The sequence below is a fragment of the Chlorocebus sabaeus genome, chromosome 20 (assembly GCF_047675955.1).
Source record: "Chlorocebus sabaeus isolate Y175 chromosome 20, mChlSab1.0.hap1, whole genome shotgun sequence".
Classification (NCBI taxonomy): Eukaryota; Metazoa; Chordata; class Mammalia; order Primates; family Cercopithecidae; genus Chlorocebus; species Chlorocebus sabaeus.
The window spans coordinates 76,985,173-77,012,802 of NC_132923.1; the positions used below are offsets into that span (position 1 = coordinate 76,985,173).

The 27,630-nt window shown below is 38.2% G+C and overlaps 1 protein-coding gene across 1 annotated transcript in view; it reads right to left on the reverse strand.

Moving 5' to 3' along the window:
• Nucleotides 1-15,790, reverse strand: part of HOOK1 (hook microtubule tethering protein 1) — a 69,357-nt gene extending 53,567 nt beyond the window's left edge. The window contains exons 1-3 of the mRNA XM_007978538.3: nucleotides 15,560-15,790; nucleotides 8,483-8,568; nucleotides 1,257-1,329 (exon numbers count right to left, since the gene is read on the reverse strand). Of these exons, the coding sequence (XP_007976729.3) occupies nucleotides 1,257-1,329; nucleotides 8,483-8,568; nucleotides 15,560-15,637 (237 nt within the window). The 5' untranslated portion in view covers nucleotides 15,638-15,790. The remainder of the gene's footprint in view (nucleotides 1-1,256; nucleotides 1,330-8,482; nucleotides 8,569-15,559) is intronic.
• Nucleotides 15,791-27,630: the final 11,840 nt, after the last annotated feature.

Below are 27,630 nucleotides of genomic sequence, written 5' to 3' on the forward strand. Positions count from 1 at the left end.
CATATGTTCAGTCATAAAATAAGACTCAATAAATGTAAAATAACTTCTCAGTACAGAGCATGTTCTCAGATCTATTAGAAACCAATAAATAAAAGAAAAGCAACTGGAAAATCCTCAAATATTTTGAATTTGAATACCTACTTCTAATTTACTCATAGGTCAAAGGAGAAAACACAAGGGAAATTACCAAATATTTTGAATTGAATGAAAATAAAATAACAGTCTGTCAAAATATGTGAGATATGGCTAAGATGCTGCTTAATATTAGGGGAAAAAGGGATTTAAATTTCCCTTTAAGTTTCCATCTTAAGAAGCAAGAAAAAGAAGAACAGATTAAGTGAGAGAAAGGAAATAATAAAAATCAGAGAGAAATATCAATGGAATAGAAAACATAAGCTAATCCCTTAAAAAATAAATAAGTAAAACTGAAAAACATCTACCCAGACTTATCAAGGAAAATACATTCAAAAGACACAAATAACCAATAGCAAGAAAAGGAAACATCATTAAAGATCAGTTATTAGCATATTATTAGCACAGTAATTCAGTTAAGAACTGTGTATCAACAAATCATATATCTTATATGAAACAAATGTCCTACTTAAACTGACTTAAAAATAGAAAATCAGTTTGGCAGTTTCCTGTAAGGTTAAGCACATACTTACACAACTTAGCAATTCCACCCAGAAATTCACCCAAGAGAAATTAAGTATGTATTTATCTGAAGATTCATATATGAATGTTTGCAGCTGTTGTATTCACAATAGTAAAAAATGATAAAAATTCAAACATCCATCAACAAGTGAATAGCTAAACAAACCACAAAATATCAGTTTAATTAAATACTACTTAGCAAAAAAGAGAAATAACTACTAATGCAGGCAACATGAATGAGACACAAAAACAGTATTACTGAGTGAATGAAGTTAGACAAAAAGGTAAACATTATATGATTCAATTTATACAGAATTCCAGAAATGAACTCCAAAGTGACATAAAAGAGATCTGTAGCTACCTAGGGCAAGGCTGGGGGTAGGGATTAATAAAGAATGGGCCTAAAGTGCATATTTTGGGTTAATAGGACTATTTTCTATTTAATTATGATGGTAGTTACATGAGAGAACGCATGTGTTAAAACTCAAACTGTACACAATAAAAAGTACTACAAGTTAATTTGAAAAAAAGATTTGGTTAGCTTAGTGCTAATTTTAGGACCACCGTTTGGATCAAGTGCTTCTCCCATTTGTTCTGCATACCTTTATTCTCCAGTTGTCCCCAACATCCTCTTTAATTCGGCTTAACCAAGATTCATTAAACCAAGCTGCATCACTGAAACAACAATAACAAAAATACTAAAGATGAAAATGCTTTTATTACACAAAAAAATTAGAGACAACAGAGAAAGTTACTTTATGTTTTAAAGCCTATTCTTAATAACAATACTGAATATTACTTATATAGTAATAATTTATCATATTAAGTTATTTAAGTCATTTGCCCCTTCAGTTTAACAAACATTTACTAAATATTTAATACTAGGTGCCCTGCTGCCAGGAAGATGCTAAAGTCTCAACTCTGAAGAGGTAAAAAACCAACATTTTAATGAGTGTCTACTCTGTATCAAGCACTGCGCTTGATGTTGGTCCAAGTTATTTCATTTGAATATGATGGTAACTTGGCAAATACTCCATTATTATTTCCAGTCTTACTATTTAGGGAATTGAGGATGAGAGAGTCTAAGTAATTTGCCCTGGGTGATACTATTAATAACCCACGGCAAGGCCCAAAATTAATCTATTCAATTGAGTAGAATTAAGCAGAATGAGTTTAAATGAGAAGTCTACAAAGACAAGTTTAGTTTTAATGAAAAGCAAAGTCCCAAATTGATACTGATGGCCAAGACAAAGAATTGCTATACTAAATTTTTGTGTATTTAATAAGGTTTTGAAGAACAGCATTTAACTATATATAGTGAACTACATTAACAGACTATATTCTAAACAAACATCTGGATGCTTTCTCTGGGTAAGGAATTGAGATTAATATGAAGATAATTTACCATTTTGACCTTAGAGAAGTAGCTATTAAAGGAAAAAAGTAAAAAGCACAAATAACTACACTCAAAGGAGACAGTGATAAATGTTCTAAGGGTAAAACAACTTCAAAATCACAGAATGTTAGCGCTGGAAGAGGTCTTAAAGGTCTCATCTAAATTCTTATTTTACAGGTATGCCAACTAAAATGGGGAAAAATTAAAGAGCTTCTTTTCCAAGGTTGTAATTTGAATTTAAGAATGCAAAACTGAAACCTTTCTGCTCATATGTTCTAAAAGCAGAAGATAACGCCTCTGGCTATGATAACCAAAAAAATGGCTTCACTATTTTCAATTCATTTATTTGGGATTTGTAATCATTTTACTTTTTATTTATAATCAACACATAATAATTGTACATAACCATTTTCTTTTGAGCAGATTAATGTTAATTGTGCTCAACTTTTCCCAGATGCTAAAGCTGCAATTACCAAAACAATTTAAATATGTAAATGCTATACTGATAACAAGGTATTTACTTGAAATGACTGAATGAATTGAGTTAATGAGTCAAAACTGTCCAATTCACTTTGTTTTTATATCAGATGAAGTAATAAAAAGTCCTAACCAAAAGAGTTATGCCAGTTGTGATGTTTACTGTTAGTTATGGGTCAACTTGGCTATGCCACAGTGACCAGACACTTGGTAAAAAACCATCTGGATGTTGCTGGGAAGGTATTCTCTAGATGATATTAACATTTAAATCAGTAGACTTTGAATAAAGCAAACTACCCCCCATAATGTAGATGGGTCTCATCCAATCAGTTGAAGACCTTAAGAAAAAGGCTGACCTCCCCCAAAGAAAGAGCAAATTATGTCAGCATATGGCCTTCCAACTCTAGCTGCTCTTCTTTGAGTCTCTAGCCTGCTGGCCTACTCTACAGAGTTTAGACTTGTCATCCTCCACAATCACATGAGCCAATTCCTTTAAAAAAAAAAATCTCGGGCTGGGTGCAGTGGCTCACACCTGCAATCCCAGCACTTTGGGAGGCTGAGACGGGCAGACCACCTGAGGTCAGGAGCTCGAGACCAGCCTTACCAACACGGAGAAACCTGGTCTCTACTGAAATACAAAAAAATTAGCTGGTCATGGTGGCACATGCCTGTAATCCCAGCTACTCGGGAGGCTGAGGCAGGAGAATCGCTTGAACCCAGGAGGCAGAGGTTGCAGTAAGCCAAGATCGTGCCTTTGCACTCCAGCCTGGGCAACAAGAGCAAAACTCTGCCTCAAAAAAAGAAAAGAAAATCTGTGTGTGTGTGCACATGCGTGTATATTGAGACAGATTATACACACACTCACCCTCTATTGGTTCTGTTTCTCTGAACAACCCTGACTACCACCCCAGTCTTCTAACTGACGCTAAAAAAAATCCAAGTATATGATTCTATGCTATAATTACCTTTAGAAATTGGATCTAGATATAACCTACTTTTCTCTAGTTTTTCCAAGATAATTCCTTTTGTCTTACATTCCTCCTCATCTTCCTTTCTACCTCAAATCAACTTTAGCCCAGAGAAATACTTTCTAATTTAGTAAAAATATATCTCCTGCTTTCTTGCACACAAATTCACCCTTCTCAAACAACTATAATGGCAGTCAACCTTTTCCACTATTAAACTTGATCTCCAACCTCAGAAATCTCAGGACATCTTTTTTTATTTTATTTTGTTTTGTGCTGCAACCTCTACATGTCTTAGAGTCTTGGCCCCCAATAATTAGCTCCTTTTCTTGTATTTCCCAGAATTTCAATAACACTCAAGGGATATCGAATAAGAAAGGGGACACAGGACTAATGAACCAAAACATGGTCCAATTATTTTCTAATAAAACTAAGTAAGAATTACTATGTTTTAACTCCATCCAGGGTATTTATCTTCAACAATTTTACCAACTGAATTCAGGTAGTAAGAAATACCCACTAGTTACTACAAACAATATAGTTGGGTCACTTCAGTGTATACGCAGAACCTATTCTTCCAGAAATATCCAAAAATCTTCTCTATTAACCCATCAAAGTATGGTCTATATTTTGGACAGTTGTGTATAAAGTATAGATAGATGTTCATATAAGTATGTCCATGGATAGATGTCCATAGATGGATGTCCATGCTTACATGGACATCTATCTATACTGTATACATAACTATCTACACTTTATGTCCATACTTATATGGACATCTATCTATACTTTAGAAGCAACTGACTTTCGTTTTATTAATACTCCAAAGTAAAAATCTATCAGGATGGTTTCAATACATTTCAATGATTACAGCTAGTTGGGAGCACTGAACTTGGAGTCAGACCAAACTGATACAAATCCTAGCTTTGTCATTTACTCATCATTTAACTTCCAAAAGGAATTTCAACTACTTATACCTCCGTCCTCTTGTATAAATTGAAGGTAAAAATAACATCTACCTCACTAAACTAGTAAAATTTAAATGAAATAACTTCAAATGAGGTCTAGAATGATGTCTTTATATAGTAAATATTCAGATGTTGGCTATCATGGTTTATCATGTTAAATGCTCAAATATCTGCTAAGTGAATAAACAAATAAATGCATGATTCCAAAGGTCTCTGAATATCCTACATTCTCTGTCTCATTCTTCTCCCTCTTGCAAAAAAAAAAGGTTTAGTCAAAGACAGCACTAACAGAGAGGTTAACCGGTACTTAAAGTGATGAAGCTAAGCCTTTCTTTTGAAGATATGGCATGCACTGTTTATAGTTGTTCTGGGACGAATCCTATCTTCAAAAAAGATACGTTTAAGTCCTAACCCCTGTGAACATGATTGAAATAAGGTCTTCGTGTAGGTAATAAAGGTAAGATCAGGTCATAAAGAATTAGGATGGGCCCTAATCCAGTATGCCTGGTTCCCTTATAAGAAAAGAGACACAGACAGAGGTAAGATGGCCACATGAAGACAGAGTGGAGATATGCTGACACAAATCAAAGAATGCTTGGGACTACCAGAAGTTGGAAGAGGCAAAGGAGAATCATCTCCTAGAAGCTTTGGAGGGACCACAGTCCAGAAAATAGCTTGATTTAGAACTTCTTGCCTCCAGAATTGTGAGAGAACTAATTTTTGCTGTTTTAAGGCACCTGGTCTGTGGCACTTTGGGTACAGTGGCCCTAGGAAACTAATACAGTTGTATAGTGTTTTTCCCGTGTGTGTGTGTGCTTTTTATTTTTTTATTTTTATTTTTTTTTTTTGAGACGGAGTCTGGCTCTGTTGCCCAGGCTGGAGTGCAGTGGCCGGGTCTCGGCTCACTGCAAGCTCCGCCTCCCGGGTTCACGCCATTCTCCTGCCTCAGCCTCCCGAGTAGCTGGGACTACAGGTGCCCGCCACCTCGCCCGGCTAGGTTTTTGTATTTTTTTTAGTAGAAACGGGGTTTCACCGTGTTAGCCAGGATGGTCTTGATCTCCTGACCTCGTGATCCGCCCGTCTCTGCCTCCCAAAGTGCTGGGATTACAGGCTTGAGCCACCGCGCCCGGCCCCGTGTGTTTTTAAAAGAACTGAAGCTTCGGCTGGACGCAGTGGCTCATGCCTGTAATCCCAGCACTTTGGGAGGCTGAGGTGGGCGGATCACGAGGTCAGGAGATCAAGACCATCCTGGCTAACACGGTGAAACCCCACCTCTACTAAAAATACAAAAAAAAAATTAGCTGGGCGTGGTGGCAAGCACCTACAGTCCCAGCTACTTGTGAGGCTGAGGCAGGAGAATCTCATGAACCCAGGAGGCGGAGCTCACAGCGAGCCAAGATCACACCACTGCACTCCAGCCTAGGCGACAGAGCGAGACTTGTCTCAAAAAAAAAAAAAAAAACCCTAAACTAAAGCTGCTACATGCATTTGAAAAACAGAGTTACATGTTACATATTCAAATTGAAGATAATAATTAAGGAACTGTAGAACCCTAGCAATAACTCCATGGCTCTTCATATCTAAGTTAAACAGTTTAGACACCACTTTATAAAGATATTACTATTTGGAAAAATATCTGCCTCAAGTAAGTAGAAAAGAACTATTGGTTAAATTTTGCTACTCCCGTAAAAAGCAGAATTTCTCTTCTTACCTTCAGTAACAATTTTGATGTGATAGGATGTCAGCCACAATAGCCATCAATGCAATATGTTAAAAATTATAACATATTTGAGCCACGCACGGCAGCTCACACCTGTAATCCCAGCACTTTGGGAGGCCAAGGCGTGCGGATCACAAGGTCAGGAGTTCCAGACCTGGCTGACCAACATGGTGAAACCCCACCTCTACTAACAATACAAAAATTAGCCGGGCGTGGTGGCATGTGCCTGTAACCCCACCTACTTAGGAGGCTGAGGCAAGAGAATCGCTTGAACCTGGGAGGCGGAGGTTGCAGTGTGCCAAGATCGCACCACTGCATTCCAGCTGGGCAACAGAGCAAGACTCTGTCTCAAAAAAAAAAAAAAATTATAACATATTTAAAGTGCTTTGAAATGTTCAAAGACATATAGTAAAATTAACCTTTTAACCGGAATAAGACATACTGGTCCAACCAGGGAGAAAATGTATGTTTTATGTCTCAGTATTCAGGATCCAGACTTCTGAAAAGTTCCAAAACTGGAAAGGAGTTTAAAAAGAAAAATAAATAAAAAGTAGCCCCTGCATGATAAGGAGGCTCAGACAACTAAGAGCATGTAAAATCGGGTGAATGAAGCAGAGAGAGGAAGAAATAAAGAGAGATATTTAGGGTTAATTTTAGGGCACTGGCCAATTGTTATGAAGACAGAGAATTTCTGATTGGCTATTTTATTTTTCCTGCAGAAAAGCTCTTAGAAGACTATAATAAACAAAAGAAAGAAGAAATAAAGAAAAAGCAGAGAGAGGGAAGATCAGCATTAACAGCAAAATCCAACAGATCGTGGAAAAATTTGCTAAAATTTATTGACTCTACTCTAAACATCAGGTCTAGTGCTACAGTATAGGAGGTCAAAGAGCTATATGCATCACATCATGGTAAAAACAGGTTTCTTTTGATTGTATTCTGGCATAAAGCTACTAAAGCCCACCAAAACATATAGAAAGCACAACTCTGAATGAGACTGTTGAAATGAGTGATGCATACCAGTCTTATATTCATACCAAACACAATGTTGCTGCAGCTACACCAATACTCACAACATAGCATGATGAGAAGAAGGCAAGGCATAAATTCTAGTGACAAAAAACAATGATGACTGTCTCAAATCATCAAAAAAGGACTATGTCCAGAATGCTTGGCTCTGATGAATTAAATCATTTCCAAATCAACTAAGGTATAAATAAACAAAACATTTAAGAAATATTTTTAAGACAGAATGGGAGTAAGAATATTTTAGAATAACTGTCACCTCCTCAGAAGTTAACGTGTTAGTTAAGTTTGTCTTTTAAAGTATTAATCATAAATTAACCATTAAATCAGTCTAGTCACAAGAGATCATTTTGAAGATTCTAAATAAGTGGGATTTTCATATCATTTTAATTGTTTTTTTAAGACAGGCATAGAATTTTTGCTAACCCATCGAAAGGGTTTTCAATGTAAATCACAGCAAATCTTTACAAGATGATGGTGACAATCTGACTATAAAACAGTGAAGCAGAGATAGGATTCCAGTCTCAAAGTAAGCTAATATAAAGTTATCATTATTAACTAATGAATTGTGAGTGCAGAATTGGCCTTGTTTGTCCTACTTAGGGTACAGCTCATATTATAGACTGTAACCCTAACCCTTACACAATATTGGCAAATATTAGGGGAAAAATGGATTTAGAATCTTTTGATATTATATGATTACATAAAATGAGTCTAGCCTAAACACAACCACTTTATTAATAAAGTTTTCCAGTATCTGTGACTTCAAATTTCATTCATTCCTCATTTCATTATTGGTGAACTCATAAATTACTACTATTAATTCAGAAATACATTTTAAAATTTAATACTTTAACATTTTTTCCAAATCCAATATTTTATGCTCCAATTATTTCTAAGATAATAATCTCCATGCAAGGATACCTTCAAATGACAACCAAAGAAAACACCATAAGCAATTATATCATTAACTTGTTTCTTTTATAGTTTTAAAATAGTGTGAACATGCTCATAACAAGTTTAAAATAAGTTAACTTGAATAAATAAGAATCCTGATCACATATTTGGTTAAAATGTATCTCTATGAACAAGTCAGGAATAATGAGGTGGTAAACTTTTTGTTCACTAGCTACAAGAATGCCTTGGTGCCATATACCTGAATATGTCACTGGGTAAGATAAAGTTGCAATAACCTTTGGAAGTTAAGTCCAAGTATTCTTCTTTGTTATTTATTGGGTTTACAATGCTTTTCAGGGAGAGTCTGACCACTACTCACATTTGATGAAGAACTTGTGCCATGGCAACTCCACTAGTCAGCTGTTTGACATCTTGACAAGGTGAGGCAGTGTTGAATGTCTGCAGCTAAAATGACATAAAGCAAATGATCTTACTGCCTCTTTATACCTACAAGGTAGCATTACAAAATACAAACATAAATTGAAAACAGATTAAAAAAAACAAAACATGGTCCTGTTTTGTTTAAATGTAGACCCAGACAAACAAATGGAACTATGCTAATATGTCTCTATGGCTGTGTAAATTTATAAAAATAAACTAAACATTTCACAAAATCATGCCGAGGACATTAAAACACATTGATGCCATGCATAAGTAATACATAATTTGGAATAATACAAAGCCAGGTGTATAGCTCTAGTCTTGTGTTTTGTCTATATTTAGCAGAACATCAGAAAAAGAACTTAAAGATAACCCAACATTTGCAACTTAAATTTTCACTTATACCATTTGATACAAAAACAAAGGCTAGAAATGTCAAATCTAAAGCTACTTACGGTTTATCCATGAGCTCTGAAATAAGACAGGACTTCTACTTCCTATCTAAAAATTGGCCTTACATCTTGAAGAATTAAGGTCTATCTACCATGTCAAATTGTTTCTATCTAATTTGGCTTTAGGTATACTAACTTTTCACATATATCTGTTAAATATTCGTGTATACATTGAAGAGAAGTGGACTAATAATCTCTTTTTACAATAAACAAATATGAGATAGAAACAATTTTAGAAAGCAAATTACATCAGAGCTAAAATGATCATACACTTTCTAGAAATGTAATCTCAACCTATAAAGATCTTAAATTAAATATACTATGATTGTCTTTTTCCACACATACTCACCCACTTCACTGTTAGCTAATAATTTCTTAGTTTACCATTTAACTATCTTAATCCAATAAAATTCTTTCCCACTATAATTCACTCTTAATGGTTCTGTGTATTTTGAGATTTGGCAATTGGAGATTCAGACATCCATTATCTAACACAACACAGATGAATGATACCAGCGAACTAAACCTAGCCAGTTACTTTCAAACCACACAGAGTCACTTTACTAAGTTCCTACTGTATGTGAGACACTGTGGTATGTGACGGGGCTACAAAGGAAAATCACCAGGTTTCTACCCTTAAAGCTTCAGTCAAAAGTTAAGGAGAGGAGTAAAAGACATAAATCATTTCTAGACAATATGGTAAGTCCCATGATTACAGTCTCCACAAAATGTTCTGCAAAAAATGGGTGTCAACTAATTTAATTAGGGTTTGTATTTAGGAAAGACTTCTTGGAGATGATTACTGAATGGAAAGTCTAGATGGAAGAGTAGCATATTTTCCTTTCTTTTTTTTTTTGGTTTTTGTTTTGTTTTTTGGTTTTTTTTGAGGCAGAGTTTCACTCTTGTTGCCTAGGCTGGAGTGCAGCTGCAAGATCTCGGCTCACCGCAACCTCCGCCTCCCGGGTTCAAGCGATTCTCCTGCTCAGCCTCCCGAGTAGCTGGGATTACAGACATGCGCCATCACGCCTGGCTAATTTTTTGTATTTTTAGTAGAGACAGGGTTTCACTGTGTTAGCCAGGATGGTCTCAATATCCTGACCTCAGGATCCACTAGCCTCGGCCTCCCAAAGTGCTGGGATTACAGGCGTGAGCCACCGCACCCGGCCAAGAGTAGCATATTTTCTAAGTAAAGAAAATAAATTTTCTAAGTAAAGAAAGGAAAAAAAGCTTCAGGAAATAGGAATATGAAAAAAGTACAGATACATGAGAAAATATATTATTTTTAGGGAACATGCAGTTCAGTATCACTGGATGTGCAGTGCAAAGAAGGCTGGGGAAGGGGTGACAACAAACAGGGTTAAAGAGACAGGACTCCAAAGGGCTGTGACAAGAAGCTTGGACTTATTTTACAGTTAATGGCATTATCTACATAATGGGAAACAGTAGGGTAGTTTCTACCTCACAAGATAGTTCGGGAATTAAATGAAACAGCAAATATACCTATATCAGGGCCTGGCATGTGGCATGAGCTCAACAGCTGTTAGCACATTAGCTATGAGTCAGGGTTTCTCCAAGTATAGGGTTTAGAAACAATATGTATCAGAATTTCTAGACATATTAAATAAGAAAATCCCCAACTGATTCTTAAACACATCAATTTCGGAGAACCATTGCTCTGGGTGATGAAAAAATCACTGAAAAGTAATAAGGAAGAGTGACATTCTTTAGTATATTTTGGAGAGCAGCATAGTGACACAGAGTAACTTTATGCTTGAGTCAGGATGACCAGTTAGAAGGTTCCTGCAATGGCTCTGATGAGAAACATTGATAGCGTAGAGGGAATCAGCATAATGTTGACTGAGAGGACATGATGAACTAATGGAATATTTAAAATATAAAACAAGGTTTTTGCAACTGGGTGGATGTACAGGGAAGAGAAACTCCAAGAATTAGGGCATCTTTAAAAGGAAAATAAACTGTAACTTCCACTTTTCAGCCCTTCCAACTTACACATTAATTTTTAATGTGTAACTTAGAGTTACTTATTTAACTTTTTACAAAATTGACACAATTCATGATTTTAAAAGGACAATTTCAGTGAATAATACTAGGCAAAATAAGAGGTACACATGCTAAGGGACTACCTCCATGACCACTATGTGTTCAGATTAAAATCAATTTCCCCTCCTTACTGCCATGAACATTGGAGTGTCTCTGAGAAGTTCTTAAAATAGCTGTAAAATAAATTAGAAAACAGAATGTAATTTCATTTGGCTCAACTGAAAGGCTTACAACCAAGAACAGTGAATAAATTAAAAAGTTCAGTGGGGAGGCTGGGCGCAGTGACTCACGCCTGTAATCCCAGCACTTTGGGAGGCCGAGGCAGGTGGATCACTTGAGGTCAAGAGATCAACAGCAGCCTGGCCAACATGATGAAATCCTGTCTCTACTAAAAATACAAAAATTAGGTGTGGTGGCACATGCCTGTAATCCCAGCTACTAGGGAGCCTGAGACAGGAGAATCCCTTGAACCTGGGAGGTGGAGGTTGCAGTGAGCTGAGATCATGCCACTGCACTACGGCCTAGGCAACGGAGTGAGACTCTGTCTCAAAAAAAAAAAAAAAAAAAAAAAAAAGGTTACTGGGGAGAGTGAGGTCAAAGCAGACAGACAAAAGAAAATGTATTCTTTCTAACTAAAGTCTTTTTAGTGAGTGACCTGAAAGGACAGCCAGGGTTTCCACAGGTGTCTATCACTAAACACAGTGTTCTGGCAGATAACTACCTTACTTTCTTCTACATTTCTAAATAAAACAAGTAATCAGAAATGTGGAAATGCTGTTCCTAAACTATTTTAATGTAAATGTCACAGAAATCAAGGAAAATGGGATTTTCACAACTGACAACCAACAGAAACTCAATCTTGGATCAAATTTATTTTCATATTCTCCTCCTCCAGCTCCTCATTACAAAAAGACAACCATTGCTTTGAGTTTTAAGATCTTCATAAAAATAATTGAACTTTTAATAATTTCTAAATTTAGGCATATATTATTACTCTTTCAATCATCTGCCTATCAAACAATGCAAGAACCAAGAAAAATATTTAAAAATATTTGGTCCAATCTTCTAATTTTATTGGTGAAAGTAAAGTCCAAAGATATTAAACAAATTTCCCATGTCACAGAACCAAGTAGCAGAATTAAATTTATCTTTATACAAACATTTCTTCAAACTCTCATACATGTCCTCCAACATGTAAATGATGTCCACATTTACCCTTTTGTCCTGAATTTTCTGCTAAGTAGCAGTACGACATTTCTAAGAATCAATTATTTTAAGAAGGTGAGTTCCAAATCATAAAATGCAATTTTTTAAAAATTGCCACAAGAGGCATTCCTTCACATAACCAACTTTTCTTGATGACTTCTCTAATCTGTTGACGTTGGCTACGTTCCTCCTCTTAGTACTGAAAGAAGAGTTATTCCCAACTGTCTTATCTCCATGATTTGGCCCCATCATAACTTTTTTTCATCTTCTATCTCTGGGTCAGGGTTATCATGACAAATGTGTATGTTCCACTATCTCCCTTTAATCTATAGCCAAAGGAGACCATTTGTTTTACTACTAGTGTCTCTTCCCTGTGTCTGGAGAACAAATTTCCACTGATTTCTACTTGATGAAATCCAACAGTCCTCTATGACCCAGTTAAAAATTCACTCCCAAGTATTTATAAAAAACTAAGCTATATCATACTTAATGGTGAAACACTACTCTCTGAGGTCAGAACTAAGGCAACGATATTTACTATCACCATTTTGATTTGGTGTCTTATTGGCAATAGTTGTCAGTGTTCTCCTAGGGACAGAGCAGAAAATAGGTCATGTAAGAGCTCTGATCCCAAAAGCCAACTGGATTACTTTAGAAAGTACTGTGTTATAGATAAGAAAGAAAGAGGTTAACAGGTTACAGTGGGATAAGGGTTGGAGACAAATAGGTCACTACTTTAGAAATGGTTGTAACAGAGTCCCTGAAAAGCAACATCTGACCCAAGACCTGAATAATGGAAGCAGCCAACCACTGGAAGAACTGGAAAGAAAATATTCTAGGTAGAGGGAAAAAAATCCCAGCTGCATTAAAACAGCTTAGCTTCTTCAACAAATAGAAAGTCAGTGCAGCATGATGGGCTTGAAGAAGTGTTGCTTGAGGTGACTTTGGAGAAAGATCGGTAGGTGAGGTAAGATCAACAGTGCGGTTGCTGGCAAAGGCAAAAAAATTAGTTAGTTTTTTAAAAAAGACAGTAAACTTCACTGGAAATCATCTAAAGAGGTAAAGAAAAGGCAACAGACTAGATAACCAGAGACTAAGACAATTTCACAAAAGAACCATCAAGTAAGAAAATGGTAATATAACACTTACTGGATTTAGCAAACTGGTAATGAAGTGAAAGTCTTAGAGGAAAGAAATTCAAGTGTAGTGGGTTGAAGACTGAGTGAGGCATAAAGGGTGAGTATAAAACAACTCAAATTTTACTGTGAAGAAAAGGGGAAATACGGTGTGACTTTAACGTGGAGTAGTGGCTCTTCTCTGTTTAAAAAGGTTAATATTTCAGCAAGTTTATATGTAGAGAGAAAGAAGCCAATGGAGAGAAAGTAGCTGTAAATACACAAAGGGAACAAATGATACAATAACGTTTTAGAAGAGATGGAAGGGATGGAGCCTAAAGCCAGAGCCAAGGATAAGGAGGTGGTAATTTGCCCGAGAGGAAGAAGAGTTGGGGGCTCAGGTAGAATACCAATAAAGGTTTGCTAAGAGGCATGTGAGAGAAACTGTCTGGTTATTCTTAAGTATGGGCAATGCTATGAGAAAAGGTGCATTTGGCAGTAACAGCATTAGTAAAGGCAACAGTTTGGACGGTCATTCAATTTTCTCCACAGTGCTCAGCAGCCCAAGAGAGGACTGAAGCAAATGACCAATTTTACTCTGTTATCCGTGATTTCTTATCATTTGGTTGATATTTTTGCAGCTTTTACGGAATTTTACCTTCCACTGTAATTACACACAGCTCTGGCTACCACTCCGGTCCTCCCCAGTGCCTACCTCAACACTGGAAGTCAACAAATTCTGGTTAAAAGAGTGGATACGGTGACATAATATTTTAAAATATTACAACACGAAAGAAAATCCTGGGCTTCACCACCACCTCACATGTAAGTCAATGACATCACAAAGACTAAGCTTAACACTTCAGTCAACAGAGGTTTACAACAATGTAACAGATTCGGATACACCCTTTAATTAGTCTCTTTTAACAAAATAAATCATTAAAAGTAATGTTGCCTTGTTTCATGAGTCTTAAATACAGCACTTCCACCCGAATACCTATTTCAAATGAAAATTCAGCTGAACAGTTAGCTAATTGATTTTAACTCATGAACCCTAAATATTTGCATTCCACTATAAGCAAAAGTTATTTACTTACAAAGTGTAAAAGTTGCTTTAAATTATGGCTATTTCCAATAGACTTCACACACTTCCATAAACCTGGATTTCTCATTCTTTGGAATTAGATGCATTAGATCACTAGGGAATCTCCACTGATTACAGCCTCCTGATCCAGTCTGTTTACATTCCATTCTACAAACACTTCCCTACACACAACTAAACAACTGGTTTGGGATGAGCATCATCAACAGCACCTTGTGGCCCATCAAACACCATCCTTGCTCAATATGGGTTAGGAACCACACCTGAATGCCAGCACTGATATCTAAGTAACTCTAAGAGGTGGGATGTCATTTTGCTGACTGGAATATTGAACCATCTGGGGACAGATACACCTGTCGAGACCCAACACAAATTAACAAAAATCCTAAACATAGATAAATCCTAAAGAAAAATGTCAACTCATTTTCTTTAAAGAAAATGCTGTCCATTTGGAGGAGGAGAGGGCCAGCGAGAAAAAGGAAAACGACCCCCGACTCCCCACACATCTTTTTCTCCATACGGGAAATACAAACATCTCTTTGAAGCGGCTTCTACAAAATCGGATGTTCTAGAGTCCTGAAGGAGCACTGGTCCGGGAACTAAAACAGCCAGCCACCTGCTGTCCACCTGTGTCCAGGTAGAGCAAGGTGGTTTGAGGATGCGGGGTTAGGTTTCAGAAAGGGTCTTCACGCCCAAGCGGACGAAGGCAAGACGGTCAGCGATCCAGAAAGCCCAGGGCTCAGGGCGCTGTTCAGGGGGAGAAAATGGGGCAGCGGGGGGCGTTTGGTTCATACCCCAGCTGTTAGGGACACCAGGCAGGTCGAATCCTCTGGCTGAGACCAGAGCCTCCACCGTTACGCTCCTACAGCTTCCTTTACCCCCGCCCCCGGACACCAACCCGCGCCCACACACCTGCCCAGCGACTCGCAGGTGGCACTCTCTCGGTCAAGGACGACACGAGGTGCCAAAGACAGGGCGCGCCGGGACCCCTGTGCAGGTAGCCCCTGCTCACCTGGGAGAACAGGGCGCCCCAGGCTCCTCGCCTCGACCCCCTCGCCCCCTCGCCTCCTCGCACTCACCCAGATCATGAGGCTGTCGCACAAGGGCAGCTTGGGCTGCGGCGGCGGCTGCGTCTCCTCCATGGCCGGCGCCGCCATCGACGACGCCGCGGACACCTTCACCTCCCTCCTCCTGGCGCTCCTCCAGGAGCCGGCGTCCACGACCTGCTAGCCCCCAGGAAAGCTCGGTACCAGGCCCGACCCGCGCAGCTAACGCGCAAAACCTCGCGCTGCCGACGTGTCCGGCGTCACCCCCTCCTCACCCGCCCCCGCCTCGCTCCAGCGTGCGCCCCCTCCCCTGCCTGGGCTCCGGCCGCGCTGCCAAGCACCTGAGCCCCGCCTCCTCCCACCCCTCCCCTCCTCCCACCCGTCCTGCCCACTCCCGCACACCTCCCCCCGCCGCCCTGAGTGACCTGGCCGCGCACCAGTCACAGAGACGGTAGGTACCCGGGAGGGCTGGCGGGGCGGGGCGGGGGCGGGAAGAACCGGGATAGGTTGCGCAGGAGGGATTGCTGATTGGACGTGCCCTCGTGGGCTCTGACCAATCAACGTGAGATAAGCCTGAGCCTTGGTGAGAGGGTGAGAGTGGGTGGGAAGAGGTTTATGACCTGGCAGGTGCAGTGAGGGCGGGGGCGGGAGATTGCGCGCGGGAAGCGAGCGCGCGTGCGCGATGGGGATTGGCAAGGCTGAAGCTTGCACAGCCCTAGTGGCCAAAGGGGCGGAGGGGCAGCAGGGCACGGCTCAGCCTCAGGCTTCTTCCCTCCTTCTTCGCGGTAGCACGCCGCCTGGCTACACCTGTGGAAGCCCACACTCTGGTTCCACATTGTCTTCAGAAATAGATCATACCGGTTGGGCCAGGTGGCTCACGCCTGTAATCCTAGCATTTTGGGAGGCTGAAGCAGGTGAATCACCTGAGGTCAGGAGTTCAAGACCAGCCAGGCCAATATGGCGAAACCCATTCTCTACTAAAACTACAAAAATTAGTTGAGAGTGGTGGCACATGACTGTAATCCCAGCTACTCAGGAGGCTGAGGCAAAAGAATCGCTTGAACCCGGGAGGCACAGGTTGCAGTGAGCCGAGATCACGCCACTGCACTCCTGACTGAACAAAAGAGCAAGACTCTGTGTCAAATAAAATAAAATAAAGAAAGAAATAGATCATACCCATGAATTAAAACACTTCGAGGAAGGAAGAGCTGATTTCCTCCTAGGCACTCATTGGAATGGGATATTTTCATTTGCACACGTGGCAAATGTGCCACATTTATAAGGAAAATAAAATCCGTCAATGCTCCTTAAATAAGCTCTCACGGGACCATAGACCATGAGCAATTTTATTTTACATGGGGCAAAAGGGAAGACCGTTTTCAAGTAGCAAAATAAACGAAATATTTTGAAAACATGGAAGGTATCAATGTATCCATTTTCCTTTGGTTGAAAATTTACTTTTTCTGAGAATGTTGCGGGGTGGAGTGGGGCGGGGGAGGTGACCTAAAATTGGAATCTCTCCAAGGTACTGATGGCTTAGGTTATTGAAAAGGGCTAGACTATTCTTAGTGTTGCTGTCACTTCACTAATTCATAAATCCATCAATTCATGCTCTGAGTAAGAAAACAGCTGGCTTTTTTTTTTATATTGCTGCGTTTTTATATTTAGACACTGAAAGTTTAAAACTGATGGACGACTGCAATTAAAAGCCCCTAAGTGTAAAACAGTCTCATTCTAAAAATACAGTACGTATGTTTTCTATTGACTCCCTTAACATTATTCCAGAACTTTCTTAACGCCTCTGGAGTCACTTTATACGCTGGAACTAGGAATATTGGTAATGTGATTTAATGAAAACTACAAGATTTAGGAATTGAAGACCTGGTCTGCGTCTTGACTTTATTCCCCACTGGCTGCTCTCCTATAGCCCCCAACCTCCACATTCCTAAGATCATTGTAATTAAAATGTAAACATACATGGTAAATGTAAATTGTGAACTTTGTAAATATGAGTTACTATAATCATATATACATATGGGAACTTCTCAACATATTTATCACTGAGAGTCACAAGTGACCAAATTACTCAAATAAAATAATTCATGAGAGTAACTGGGGAGCAATTAAGTTAGGCTTCTGTACTTTATAGAGAGTAAACTATCAGAGAAGGAAAAATTTGACAATCTTTATCAAGAAACTTTAAAATATCCATATTATTTAAACCCATTATTCCAATTTATTCTGCATCAGTCATAAATCCTATTGAAATCATCAGAAGTGCATTTGGAGGCTTTGAACAATGATATGTATGGCAATGCTATGTATTGATCAATTGTATAATCGATTGATACAATGCCCAATAAGCAAGAAATGCTAAATATTTTACAGCAGATTCAGTGCTTTGGAGAATATTTGATAATTCGGGAAAGTTGTCACAATGTATACTATTAATTAAAATTTAGATGAAAGTATCAGCCATATGACCTCAATATTATAAATATTATTTATGTATTTTAATATATATACAGGAAGACAAAAGGATAATCATAAAACTGTTGTTATATTTATATACAAATGAAAAATGACTATTTTTCTAATCTTCCATATTTTCTAGGCTTTCTACAATTAGCTTATGTTTCTTTATAATCAGAAAAAAATACTTTAGAAGAAATGCCAAATACAACATAAATTATCATTTCCAACTTTTATATTGTCATTAATTCTTTAGAAGTTGGCATCCATGTTTGGGGAGTTGAGTGAAACTAACTCTTCAACCCTAGCTGTGGGATTACAAATTGGTAAAATCTGTCTGAAAAGTTTTTTGACAATACATATATCAAGAGCCTTTAAAATGTTCAAAGTCTTTACGCCAATAATTTCACTTTCAGAATCTAAGAAAATAATCATATGCCAACAAAGTTGTTGATTGCAGTACTATTTATCAAAGCAAAAAGAAAAGAAACAGCTATTAAATGTCTGAAAGAGAAATGATTAGACACAGTAAGTTGTAGTTATACAATGAAATGTATCATAGGCATTAAAATGTTTTAAAATAAGTTTAATTATTCAGGAAAATGCTTATCACATAATGTTAAAAAAAAAAGTCATTATGCAATCTGTGCATACAGCATAGATCCCCACATATACATAAATATATGGACCAGGTGCAGTGGCTCAAACCTGTAATGCTGACACTTTGGGAGGCTGAGGTAGTGGGAGGATAGCTAGAGTCCAGGAGTTTGAGATCAGCCTGGGCAACATAGCAAGACCTTGAATAAATAAATTGATAAATACTTTAAATAAATAAATAAATATAAATATATATTTGTGTGTGGATCCTTATTTGGGTGTGCCTGGATGTGTGTATATATACTGTACACATACACACCCAGAGAGAGAGAAAAAGAGACTACAGAATATATACTGAGATGTTGATAGTGATGATGATAGTCTAGGTATTGGAATAATGGGTGAGTTTTACCTTCTTTGTAATTTACAGTGAATTTGAAAATTTCTACCATGATTTTATTGTCACAGAAAAGGAGTAAAGCCTGAAAATATTTAAAATTATGAATATGGTAGAATCTCAACTGTGAAGAATATATATAGGAATACATGCACACATACACACGTGTGCCCATGCATGTGTGCATGCGTATGCATCCATACAGAGGGACATTGAGAAGAGAGATGGCTAAAATTAAGCCCAAAGTTTAATGTTATGGAGACCTGATATCACTTCTTATTGCCTGGGTGATCTTGAACAAATAACAATTTCATTAAAGCTCAGTTTCAGTCTCTCTAAGCTCGGATAATACTAGTATATTTCTGTGTATTTCTGTATTGATTAGGAATTTTTTTGGTGATAAGTGGGAGAAACCAAACCTGGTAGCTTACTTTTTTTATGTTTTTGGAAGAATACAAGAGGGTTCACAGATTCAGAGAAAGAGCTGAGGAACCCAGCATGGGAAAGTGCATGTCCCAGAATAGCTCATTGGATCTAGATAGCAAAAACTATGGGAGTCTCTTCAGGATACCACCACCTGGATGAATAGGGTAAAATGGCTGTTCAGTCTTTCTGAGTCATTCTGTTCAAGATTCTAGTTCCAGGGAGAGCATCTGACTGGCCTGTTTTGGGATTTGTGTCTAACCCTTTCCCAGAAGAGGATAGAGCACCTAGACTGGCTGCCCCACATAGGCTGAAGACCCAAAGCAAGATCACAGAGCTGTTGCCCATTGAAAGGAGGAATGATGCCTGCAGACAAAAACAAAACCAGTTTTTTCCACATGACCTCAATACGGTTGTTGTGAGGGTCAAATGTATGTAAAATGCTTAATACAAATCCTAGCTTATAGTCATTGCTCAGTACATTTTAGCTATTCTTTACACCACACGTGTGTGCATGTGTGCACTGAAAAGAAAGCTGAAAAAATATTAAAATATTAGTAAACGTATTCATGGTAATTAATTATTATCTTTTTGTATTTTCCAATTTCACCAAAATGAATGAATATTCATTTTTTACTTCAAACAAACTTTTGCGTGTGTGTTAGAGAGAAAGGATCAGAAAGAGATTTTAGGCTCTAAGTTGGTCTGTAAGTAAATAGATAAATGATAAGAGGTGAAAATCCTTAGCTAGGCACTTTAAATAGAACTGTATTAGGCTCTACTTGTAAAGAAGATATCTGTGTCTTACACATACAAGTGATGAAATGAAGAAATGGAGAATTCTAAGGCTTTCCCTGCTGATTTCTAGGTAACCCTGAATGTCTCAGAATGGATATCAGCTAGAAGACTCTGACCTGGACAGACACAGATCTAGATATACAGTTCCTGCAGTCATGCTAGTAGAGAGACCACACCAGCAGCAAACAGTGCAATTGGATGTCAGCAGCAAAGCATTCATTCCTGAAGGAAATTGTTGAACCTACACACAGAGAATTCTGACAGCATTGTTTAGGTAAAGCTTCCCCTTCCACAGACCTCCAAACACATGTCCTGCAAATGTTGAAGGTAGGAAGGAAGGATGAAGGCATAAAAGAAGGGAGGGAAGAAATAAGGAGAAAGGAAAGAACTACAACATAGGCTTAATCTCAGCAACCACGACAGCGATAGACAGAACGATATGAGATCCACCATAGGGATTAGTTTGCTTTTCTGGATGATGCCCACAAGAGTGGTCTACAATCAAATATGCAAAGAATTATAGCAAATAGCAAATTCAGGCTACCTCAAGTCAACATCAAAGTCCAGAAGCAGTTGAATGCAGCAGCTGTGACAAGAATCTGGGAGGTACTTTGGAATAATAGTGTCCAGGCCCTGAGGGAGGGGATTTATATGCCCTAGGCAGAGTCATAGAAAGAGAGACAGGAATGAAAACTGATGTTTTACAACACCTCCTTGTTCTTAGACCTGTAACCACAGTGGGCACAAATACCTAAAGTGTATTTGAGCTCCATCAAATACCATGCTAGGCTTTAGGGAAGCAAGACCAATCCTGTTGCGGGAAGTCAGGGACCCCAAATGGAGGGACCAGCTGAAGCCATGGCAGAAGAACATAAATTGTGAAGATTTCATGGACATTTATTAGTTCCCCAAATTAATACTTTTATAATGTCTTACGCCTGTCTTTAGTGCAATCTCTGAACATAAATTGTGAAGACTTCATGGACATTTATCACTTCCCCAATCAATACCCTTGTGATTTCCTATGCCTGTCTTTAGTCTCTTAATCCCATCATCTTTGTAAGCTGAGGAGGATATATGTCACCTCAGGACCCTGTGATGATTGCGTTAACTGCACAAATTGTTTGTAGAGCATGTGTGTTTGAACAATATGAAATCTGGGCACCTTGAAAAAGAACAGGATAACAGCAATGTTCAGGGAACAAGAGAGATAACCTTAAACTCTGACTGCTGGTGAACCGAGCCGAGAGGAACAGAGCCATATTTCTCTTCTTTCAAAAGCAAATAGAAGAAATATCGCTGAATTCTTTTTCTCAGCAAGGAACATCCCTGAGAAAGAGAATGCGCCCCTGAGGGTAGGCCTCTAAATGGCCCCTTTGGGGGCAACTATCTTTTATGGTCAAAGCCGAAGGGGTGAAATAAGCTCCGGTCTCCTGTAGCTCTCCCAGGCTTATTAGGATGAGGAAATTCTCACCTAATAAATTTTGGTCAGACAGGTTGTCTGCTCTCAAACCCTGTCTCCTGATAAGATGTTATCAATGACAATGCGTGCCCAAACTTCATTAGCAATTTTAATTTTGCCCCCATCTGGTGGTCCCATGATCTCGCCCTGCCTCCATTTGCTTTGTGATATTTTATTACCTTGTGAAGCATGTGACCTCTGTGTCCCACACCCTAATCGTACACTCCTTCCCCTTTTGAAAATCGCTAATAAAAACTTGCTGGTTTTACAGCTTGTGGGCATCACGGAACCTGCCAACAATATGATGTCTCCCCCGGCCACCTAGCTTTAAAATCTCTCTTTTGTACTCTTTCCCTTTATTTCTCAGACCAGCCAATGCTTAGGGAAATAGAAAAGAACCCACATTAACTAGCAGGGGCGGGTTCCCCTGATATTCCCAGACATTATGGGTAAGATTTAACTTTCTGTTAATGGAACAACCTTGACCATAATTGACTTGGATCTGCAAGTTTAGGTAATGGGAATGGAAAGATAGGGACAAATATCCTATGGATATTTTTAGCCAGCATTAACTATTAAGGTAGAGACTGGGGAAAGATGATCAAGGATGTGGATTCCTTTCCACTGTGTGTAAAAATGAATACACATTTATTTTTCACACTGGCTTGAAACTGACTCTTGTTATGAAATTAATATTCATTTAGGAACTGTGTGAGATACTGAAAATTTTACTTCTAGGGCTTTGGAAGACTTGAGTTACACGGATTTTATATCACTTAATGAAACTGCTTTTTAATGCATTTTAGTTCCAAGAGATGTTATTGCCAACCTGTTGGACTGCCCAAAGAGAGATTATTCTAAGGATTCAATGGAGAAATTGAAGCCAAGTGCAAGTTCAAATTAAGGGAGATGCCATCTCTGTCACTAGAGAACACGCATCCATAGAGCAAGAGATTTTAAAATTGTACTATAAACAGGAGGAAAAAAAAAAAAAAAGCTTAACTTCAAGGACTTTGGTTATTGCAGCCTATTGTAAATTGGATTTTCCAGGAAGTAGACCCTGAGATGGAGATTAACATGTTGGAGAGTTATTAAGACATGCTCTTGGGAATAACAGCTGTGAGAGAGGAGGGAAGGAAGAAGTAGTGGGCAGAGGGAGAAAGCAGATTGTGACACAGGCTCAATGAAAGTATTGACTTATCCCTGGGGAGTGCTGAAGCTGGAAATGTCCTTCCAAGTTGTTCCAAGTTTGAATGAGGGGAGCTTGGTCTGTACGCTTCCATATTGACAAATCATTCATTGCGTGTGGGCTGCCCTGGAGAAGTGGCATGGCAGCCTAGGCAATTCATAAAGAAGGCTGATGCCTGATGGCTTTCTGCTGAAAGCACTTCCAGATGATGGAGATATCCAGGCAGCACACCACAGTATACTCTGTACAGCAGTAGCACCCACAGTCGCTTTGGGTGGGAATGGGGGTGCCATCACTCAGAATGGGAAAGCATGGTGTTTAAGTGCGTGCAAGTATGACTGAAAGTGTGGCAATAGGTATCATAACCACATAGTTAAAATAGTCACAGAGGAAGAATGTTGGCATCTTTGGTTCTTGGATTACAAACCTCCAAAGTGAGAAAGGATTTTATACATAGTTATAATTTCATGCAGGGGCTTAGTGTTAAACAACTAAATAAATGATACCTTGGAGGATTTAAGACTGGGGTTCCTGGGGAAACAAAAGTTACAAAAAAGATAAATCACAATACAGAGTAATCTTATCAATTATGTTTTAAATTTACAGGAAGAGTGTTTAGCTTGCCATTTATTAAATAAAAATAAAAGTAACCACTTCATGTATTCAGCATATGTAAACTCACCCCAAAATTCTAAATCAAATATAATCGCATATAATTTATGTTGTCCTTAATAACTCTGATGAGAAAAAATTTAAATACCAAGGTAAATGTAGGATTTATTTTCAAATACCTAAAAACAACAAGTACAAATAGGCATTTAGTAAAAATGTACTGATAATGTAACCAATTTAAAGTATCATTTTAATGTGTAAATCCTGTAAAGTTTATATCTCAGTTTATCTGAGTGAATCACAAGACCTGTCATCATTTTACACTCTGTTAGAAGAGATGATCCATGGTTCTCATTCAGTTGGTGACCTATTTTTTAATGTACAAAAATCCTTTTAATCCGTGTAAGCAGGTTTTTAAAACAAAGACCAAACAGTGACACATAGTGAGTGTCTAATTACTTAATCCTTAGATGTTTGTCTCTATAAAGCAAGAATTACAGTATAACAAAGGGTACCTCCTACTGCTTTTTTGTTTGTTTGTTTGTTTGTTTGTTTTTGAGACAAGGTCTCACTGTGTCACCCTTGAGTGCAGTGGCACGATCCTGGCTCACTGCAGCTTCAAATTCCTGGGCTGAAGTGATCACCCCATCTCTCCCTCCTGAGTAGCTGGGACAATGGGCATGTGCCACCATGTTCAGCTAGTTTTTTCATCTTTTTATAGAGATGCGGTCTTCTTATGTTGTCCAGGCTGATCTCAAACTCCTGGGCTCAAGCAATCCTCCCGCTTCAGCCTCCCAAGTGCTGGGATTACAGGTATGAGTCACCATGCCTGGCTGCTCCTATTGTTTTTAAGTGTGTTGAAAATTAATATTTTAAAAATTAAAATTACTTAATTACATTATATGTATGGAAAATAGATACAATCACATTCACAAGACTGGTTTCACAGATTTAATAAGAACATAATGTTTAAGGATGATAGAGATCACTATGTTAGAAATATTGCTAATATTTTATTATCACGTGAGAAAACTACATTTGAAACTATTGTTACAAAATATGGTATTCTGAAGCCTCCACCTGTGTATCAGTTGAAAATACATTAAAGTGATATTTGCCTAAGAAGCTAGAATATCTTGCTTTCCCTCCATGTGTTAGATAAATATAACTTATATATAATATAATACATTTTAAAACATCAAAATGTTAGAGGGAAGAAGTTTATCTGATCATTTATAGACACTAGAAAAGGGGGCTTCTTAATCATAAGCATTAACAAACTGGGCTGTAAGAACAAAGAACAAAAATGTTCTAGAATGCCAGGAAAGATGTGCAAAAAGCTCTTGCAGAAAATTCCTTGAAGCTCATGGCTAGTAAAATGTTTGAAACGATTTAACCCAGTAAATGAGTACTTCCTAATGTGATTTGGGAATATTCCCCAGAGATCTTTAAAACAAAATGACCAAGAAATAATGAAAAACAAAACTGCTGGGTAGGACCTAGCCTTATACAGAAAAGAGGGAGCTACACATTTCATTAAAGGACTTGCCACTATAAAAAGATTTCCTTCCCAGCACTTTAGGAGGTCAAGGCAAGTGGATCACTTGAGGTCAGGAGTTCAAGACCAGCCTGACTGACATGGAGAAACCCCATCTCTACTAAAAATACAAAATTAGCCGGGCATGGTGGCGCATGCCTGTAATCCCAGCTACTCGGGAGGCTGAGGGAGGAGAATTGCTTGAACCCGGGAGACAGAACTTGTGGTGAGCCGAGATCATGCCATTACACTGCAGCTTGGGCAACAAGAGCAAAACTCCGTCTCAAAGAAGAGAAAAAAAAAAAGGTTTCCTGGCCAGGTGCGGTGGCTCACGCTTGTAATCCCAGCACTTTGGACGGCTGAGGTGGGAAGGATCACAAAGTCAAGAGATCGAGACCATCCTGGCCAACATGGTGAAACCCCATCTCTACGTCTCCACTAAAAATACAAAAGTTAGCCGGGCATGGTGGCGCATGCCTGTAGTCCCAGCTACTTGGGAGGCTGAGGCAGGAGAATTGCTCGAACCCAGGAGGTGGAGGTTGCAGTGAGCCAAGATTGCGCCACTGCACTCCAGCCTGGCAACAGAGCGAGACTTCATCTCAAAAAAAAAAAAAAAAAAGTTCTGTATTAACACAATTGGTGACTGAGAACATATCCAATCATAAAGCTATAAAAAACAATAATAATAGCTAAAATGTATAGAGCACTTATTAGGTGCTATGCACTATTCAATGTACTTCACTTATGCTAATTCATTTATCCTTAACAACCTGATAAAGTAAGTAATATTTTTCAACTTTATCTTACTAATGAGGGAACTGATGCATCAAGAGGTACCCAAGGCTCATGCAACTAATAAATTGCATACCTCAGAAAACCTCTTTCCAGATGTGAAGAGGAGACTCATCCTTGGGGAGATCAGAGCTGATTTTTAAAGACAATCATTGCAAATAAAATATAACATATACAATCCTTCTTCAGTCATTGCAGTTTCTGTATTTTCCCTTGTTACTGAAATAGTTCTTCAGGGAGTCAATATGCTTTTTGCTCAACACGGTGAAACAAGACAATCCATTGTGTCTAGATGAGTGAAATTAATGATTACCTATTGAAGAATCTACTGACTGAAGGTTCATGACTACAGTAAATGAGTCAGGGCCCTTGAATAGGTTAAGCTTTTGGCATTTTGTATCTGAAGATGAGCTTGAATTATTATTTTTACCCACTTTTTCATATAAACCTCAAATTTTTCTGAAGAATAATTAAGTTGGCCATTTGAATTAAATAACTGGTCTACCTGTGAGGCTGTATTTTTTTTAATGTACAAAGTCCGTTTTTAGGTTATAATTACTGCACTGATAGAAAGATAAAGAGAGAGAGGGATGCATATAAAAAATTCAAGAGTAACAGAAATAATTACCCTTAGCCCTTAAATATTTCAGAATATATCTCTGAAGAATAAGAACATTCTCTTACCTAATTACATGGAATTATTATAGTTGGGAAAATTAACATTAACATAATAGTATTGTATAATGTGCAATCTTTCTTTAAATTTACCTAATTGTCCACAATTATTTTTTCTTTCTCTTTTTTTCTGGGATTCAAAGTCAAGGAATCAGGATTATGCATTGTATTTGACAGGTTGCTTCAGTCTCCTCTAATCTAGGTCAGTTCTCCAATCTGTGTGTGGGGGGGGGGGGTCGGGGTGGGGGGGGAGAGAGAGAGAGAGAGAGAGAGAGAGAGAGAGAGATTTTTCATGACAGCAACATTTTTGAAGAGTCTAGTAGATTTGTTGGATTGTTTCTTTGTGATCAGATTTGGTTCAACTATTTTTGGAAGAGATTATATAGTGAACTTAGTGTATCACATTAGCAATAACGTGGTATTAGATTGTCTAATTACTAAGGACATTAAATTTTACCATTTGATTAGAAAGATGTCCACTAGATCTCTCCATTGTAAAGATATTTTCCCGTTGTTATTACTAAATAATCTGAGAATGTGTGTGTATATTTTTACCCCCATTTTTTCACTCAATGCCTTTAGCATCCATTAATAATTATTATCAGAATCAAGTATTACTATGGTGTGTAAAAGGGTGGTGGTTTTCTATTTCCACTATTCCTTCTATATCTATCAGTTGGCATTATTCTATAAAAATAGGCTTTCCTCTTTCTTCATATCCACCTTTAAGTTTTCTAAAGTGCAAATATGGACTATAAATATATTTTTATTCAGCACATTATAATCCACTCCTGACACGATTCATTTAAATCATCAGTCCCTCACAAGTTCAGCCTGTGGGAACACCTTCACATTGGCTTCTGCACCTTTTTTGCATGCATCCGTTGTTTTTTGTGTACTTCCAGGCACAGTATATTACAGGATCATTTTGTACTTTCATTGACCCCATTCTGGACTCAGCCAATTCTCCAAGGATCCTTGATTCCATGTTGTATGGAATGATGTTTAGTAAGGCTGGATGTCTATGAGCAAAGCAGGCTCTATTTCATAATTTCATTCCTTGAAAATGAGATTTTGGTCACCTATTAAAATAGGGTCACATTTGTAAAAACTATAATATTGAACCTAATAGTCATTTATGCTTTAGGGC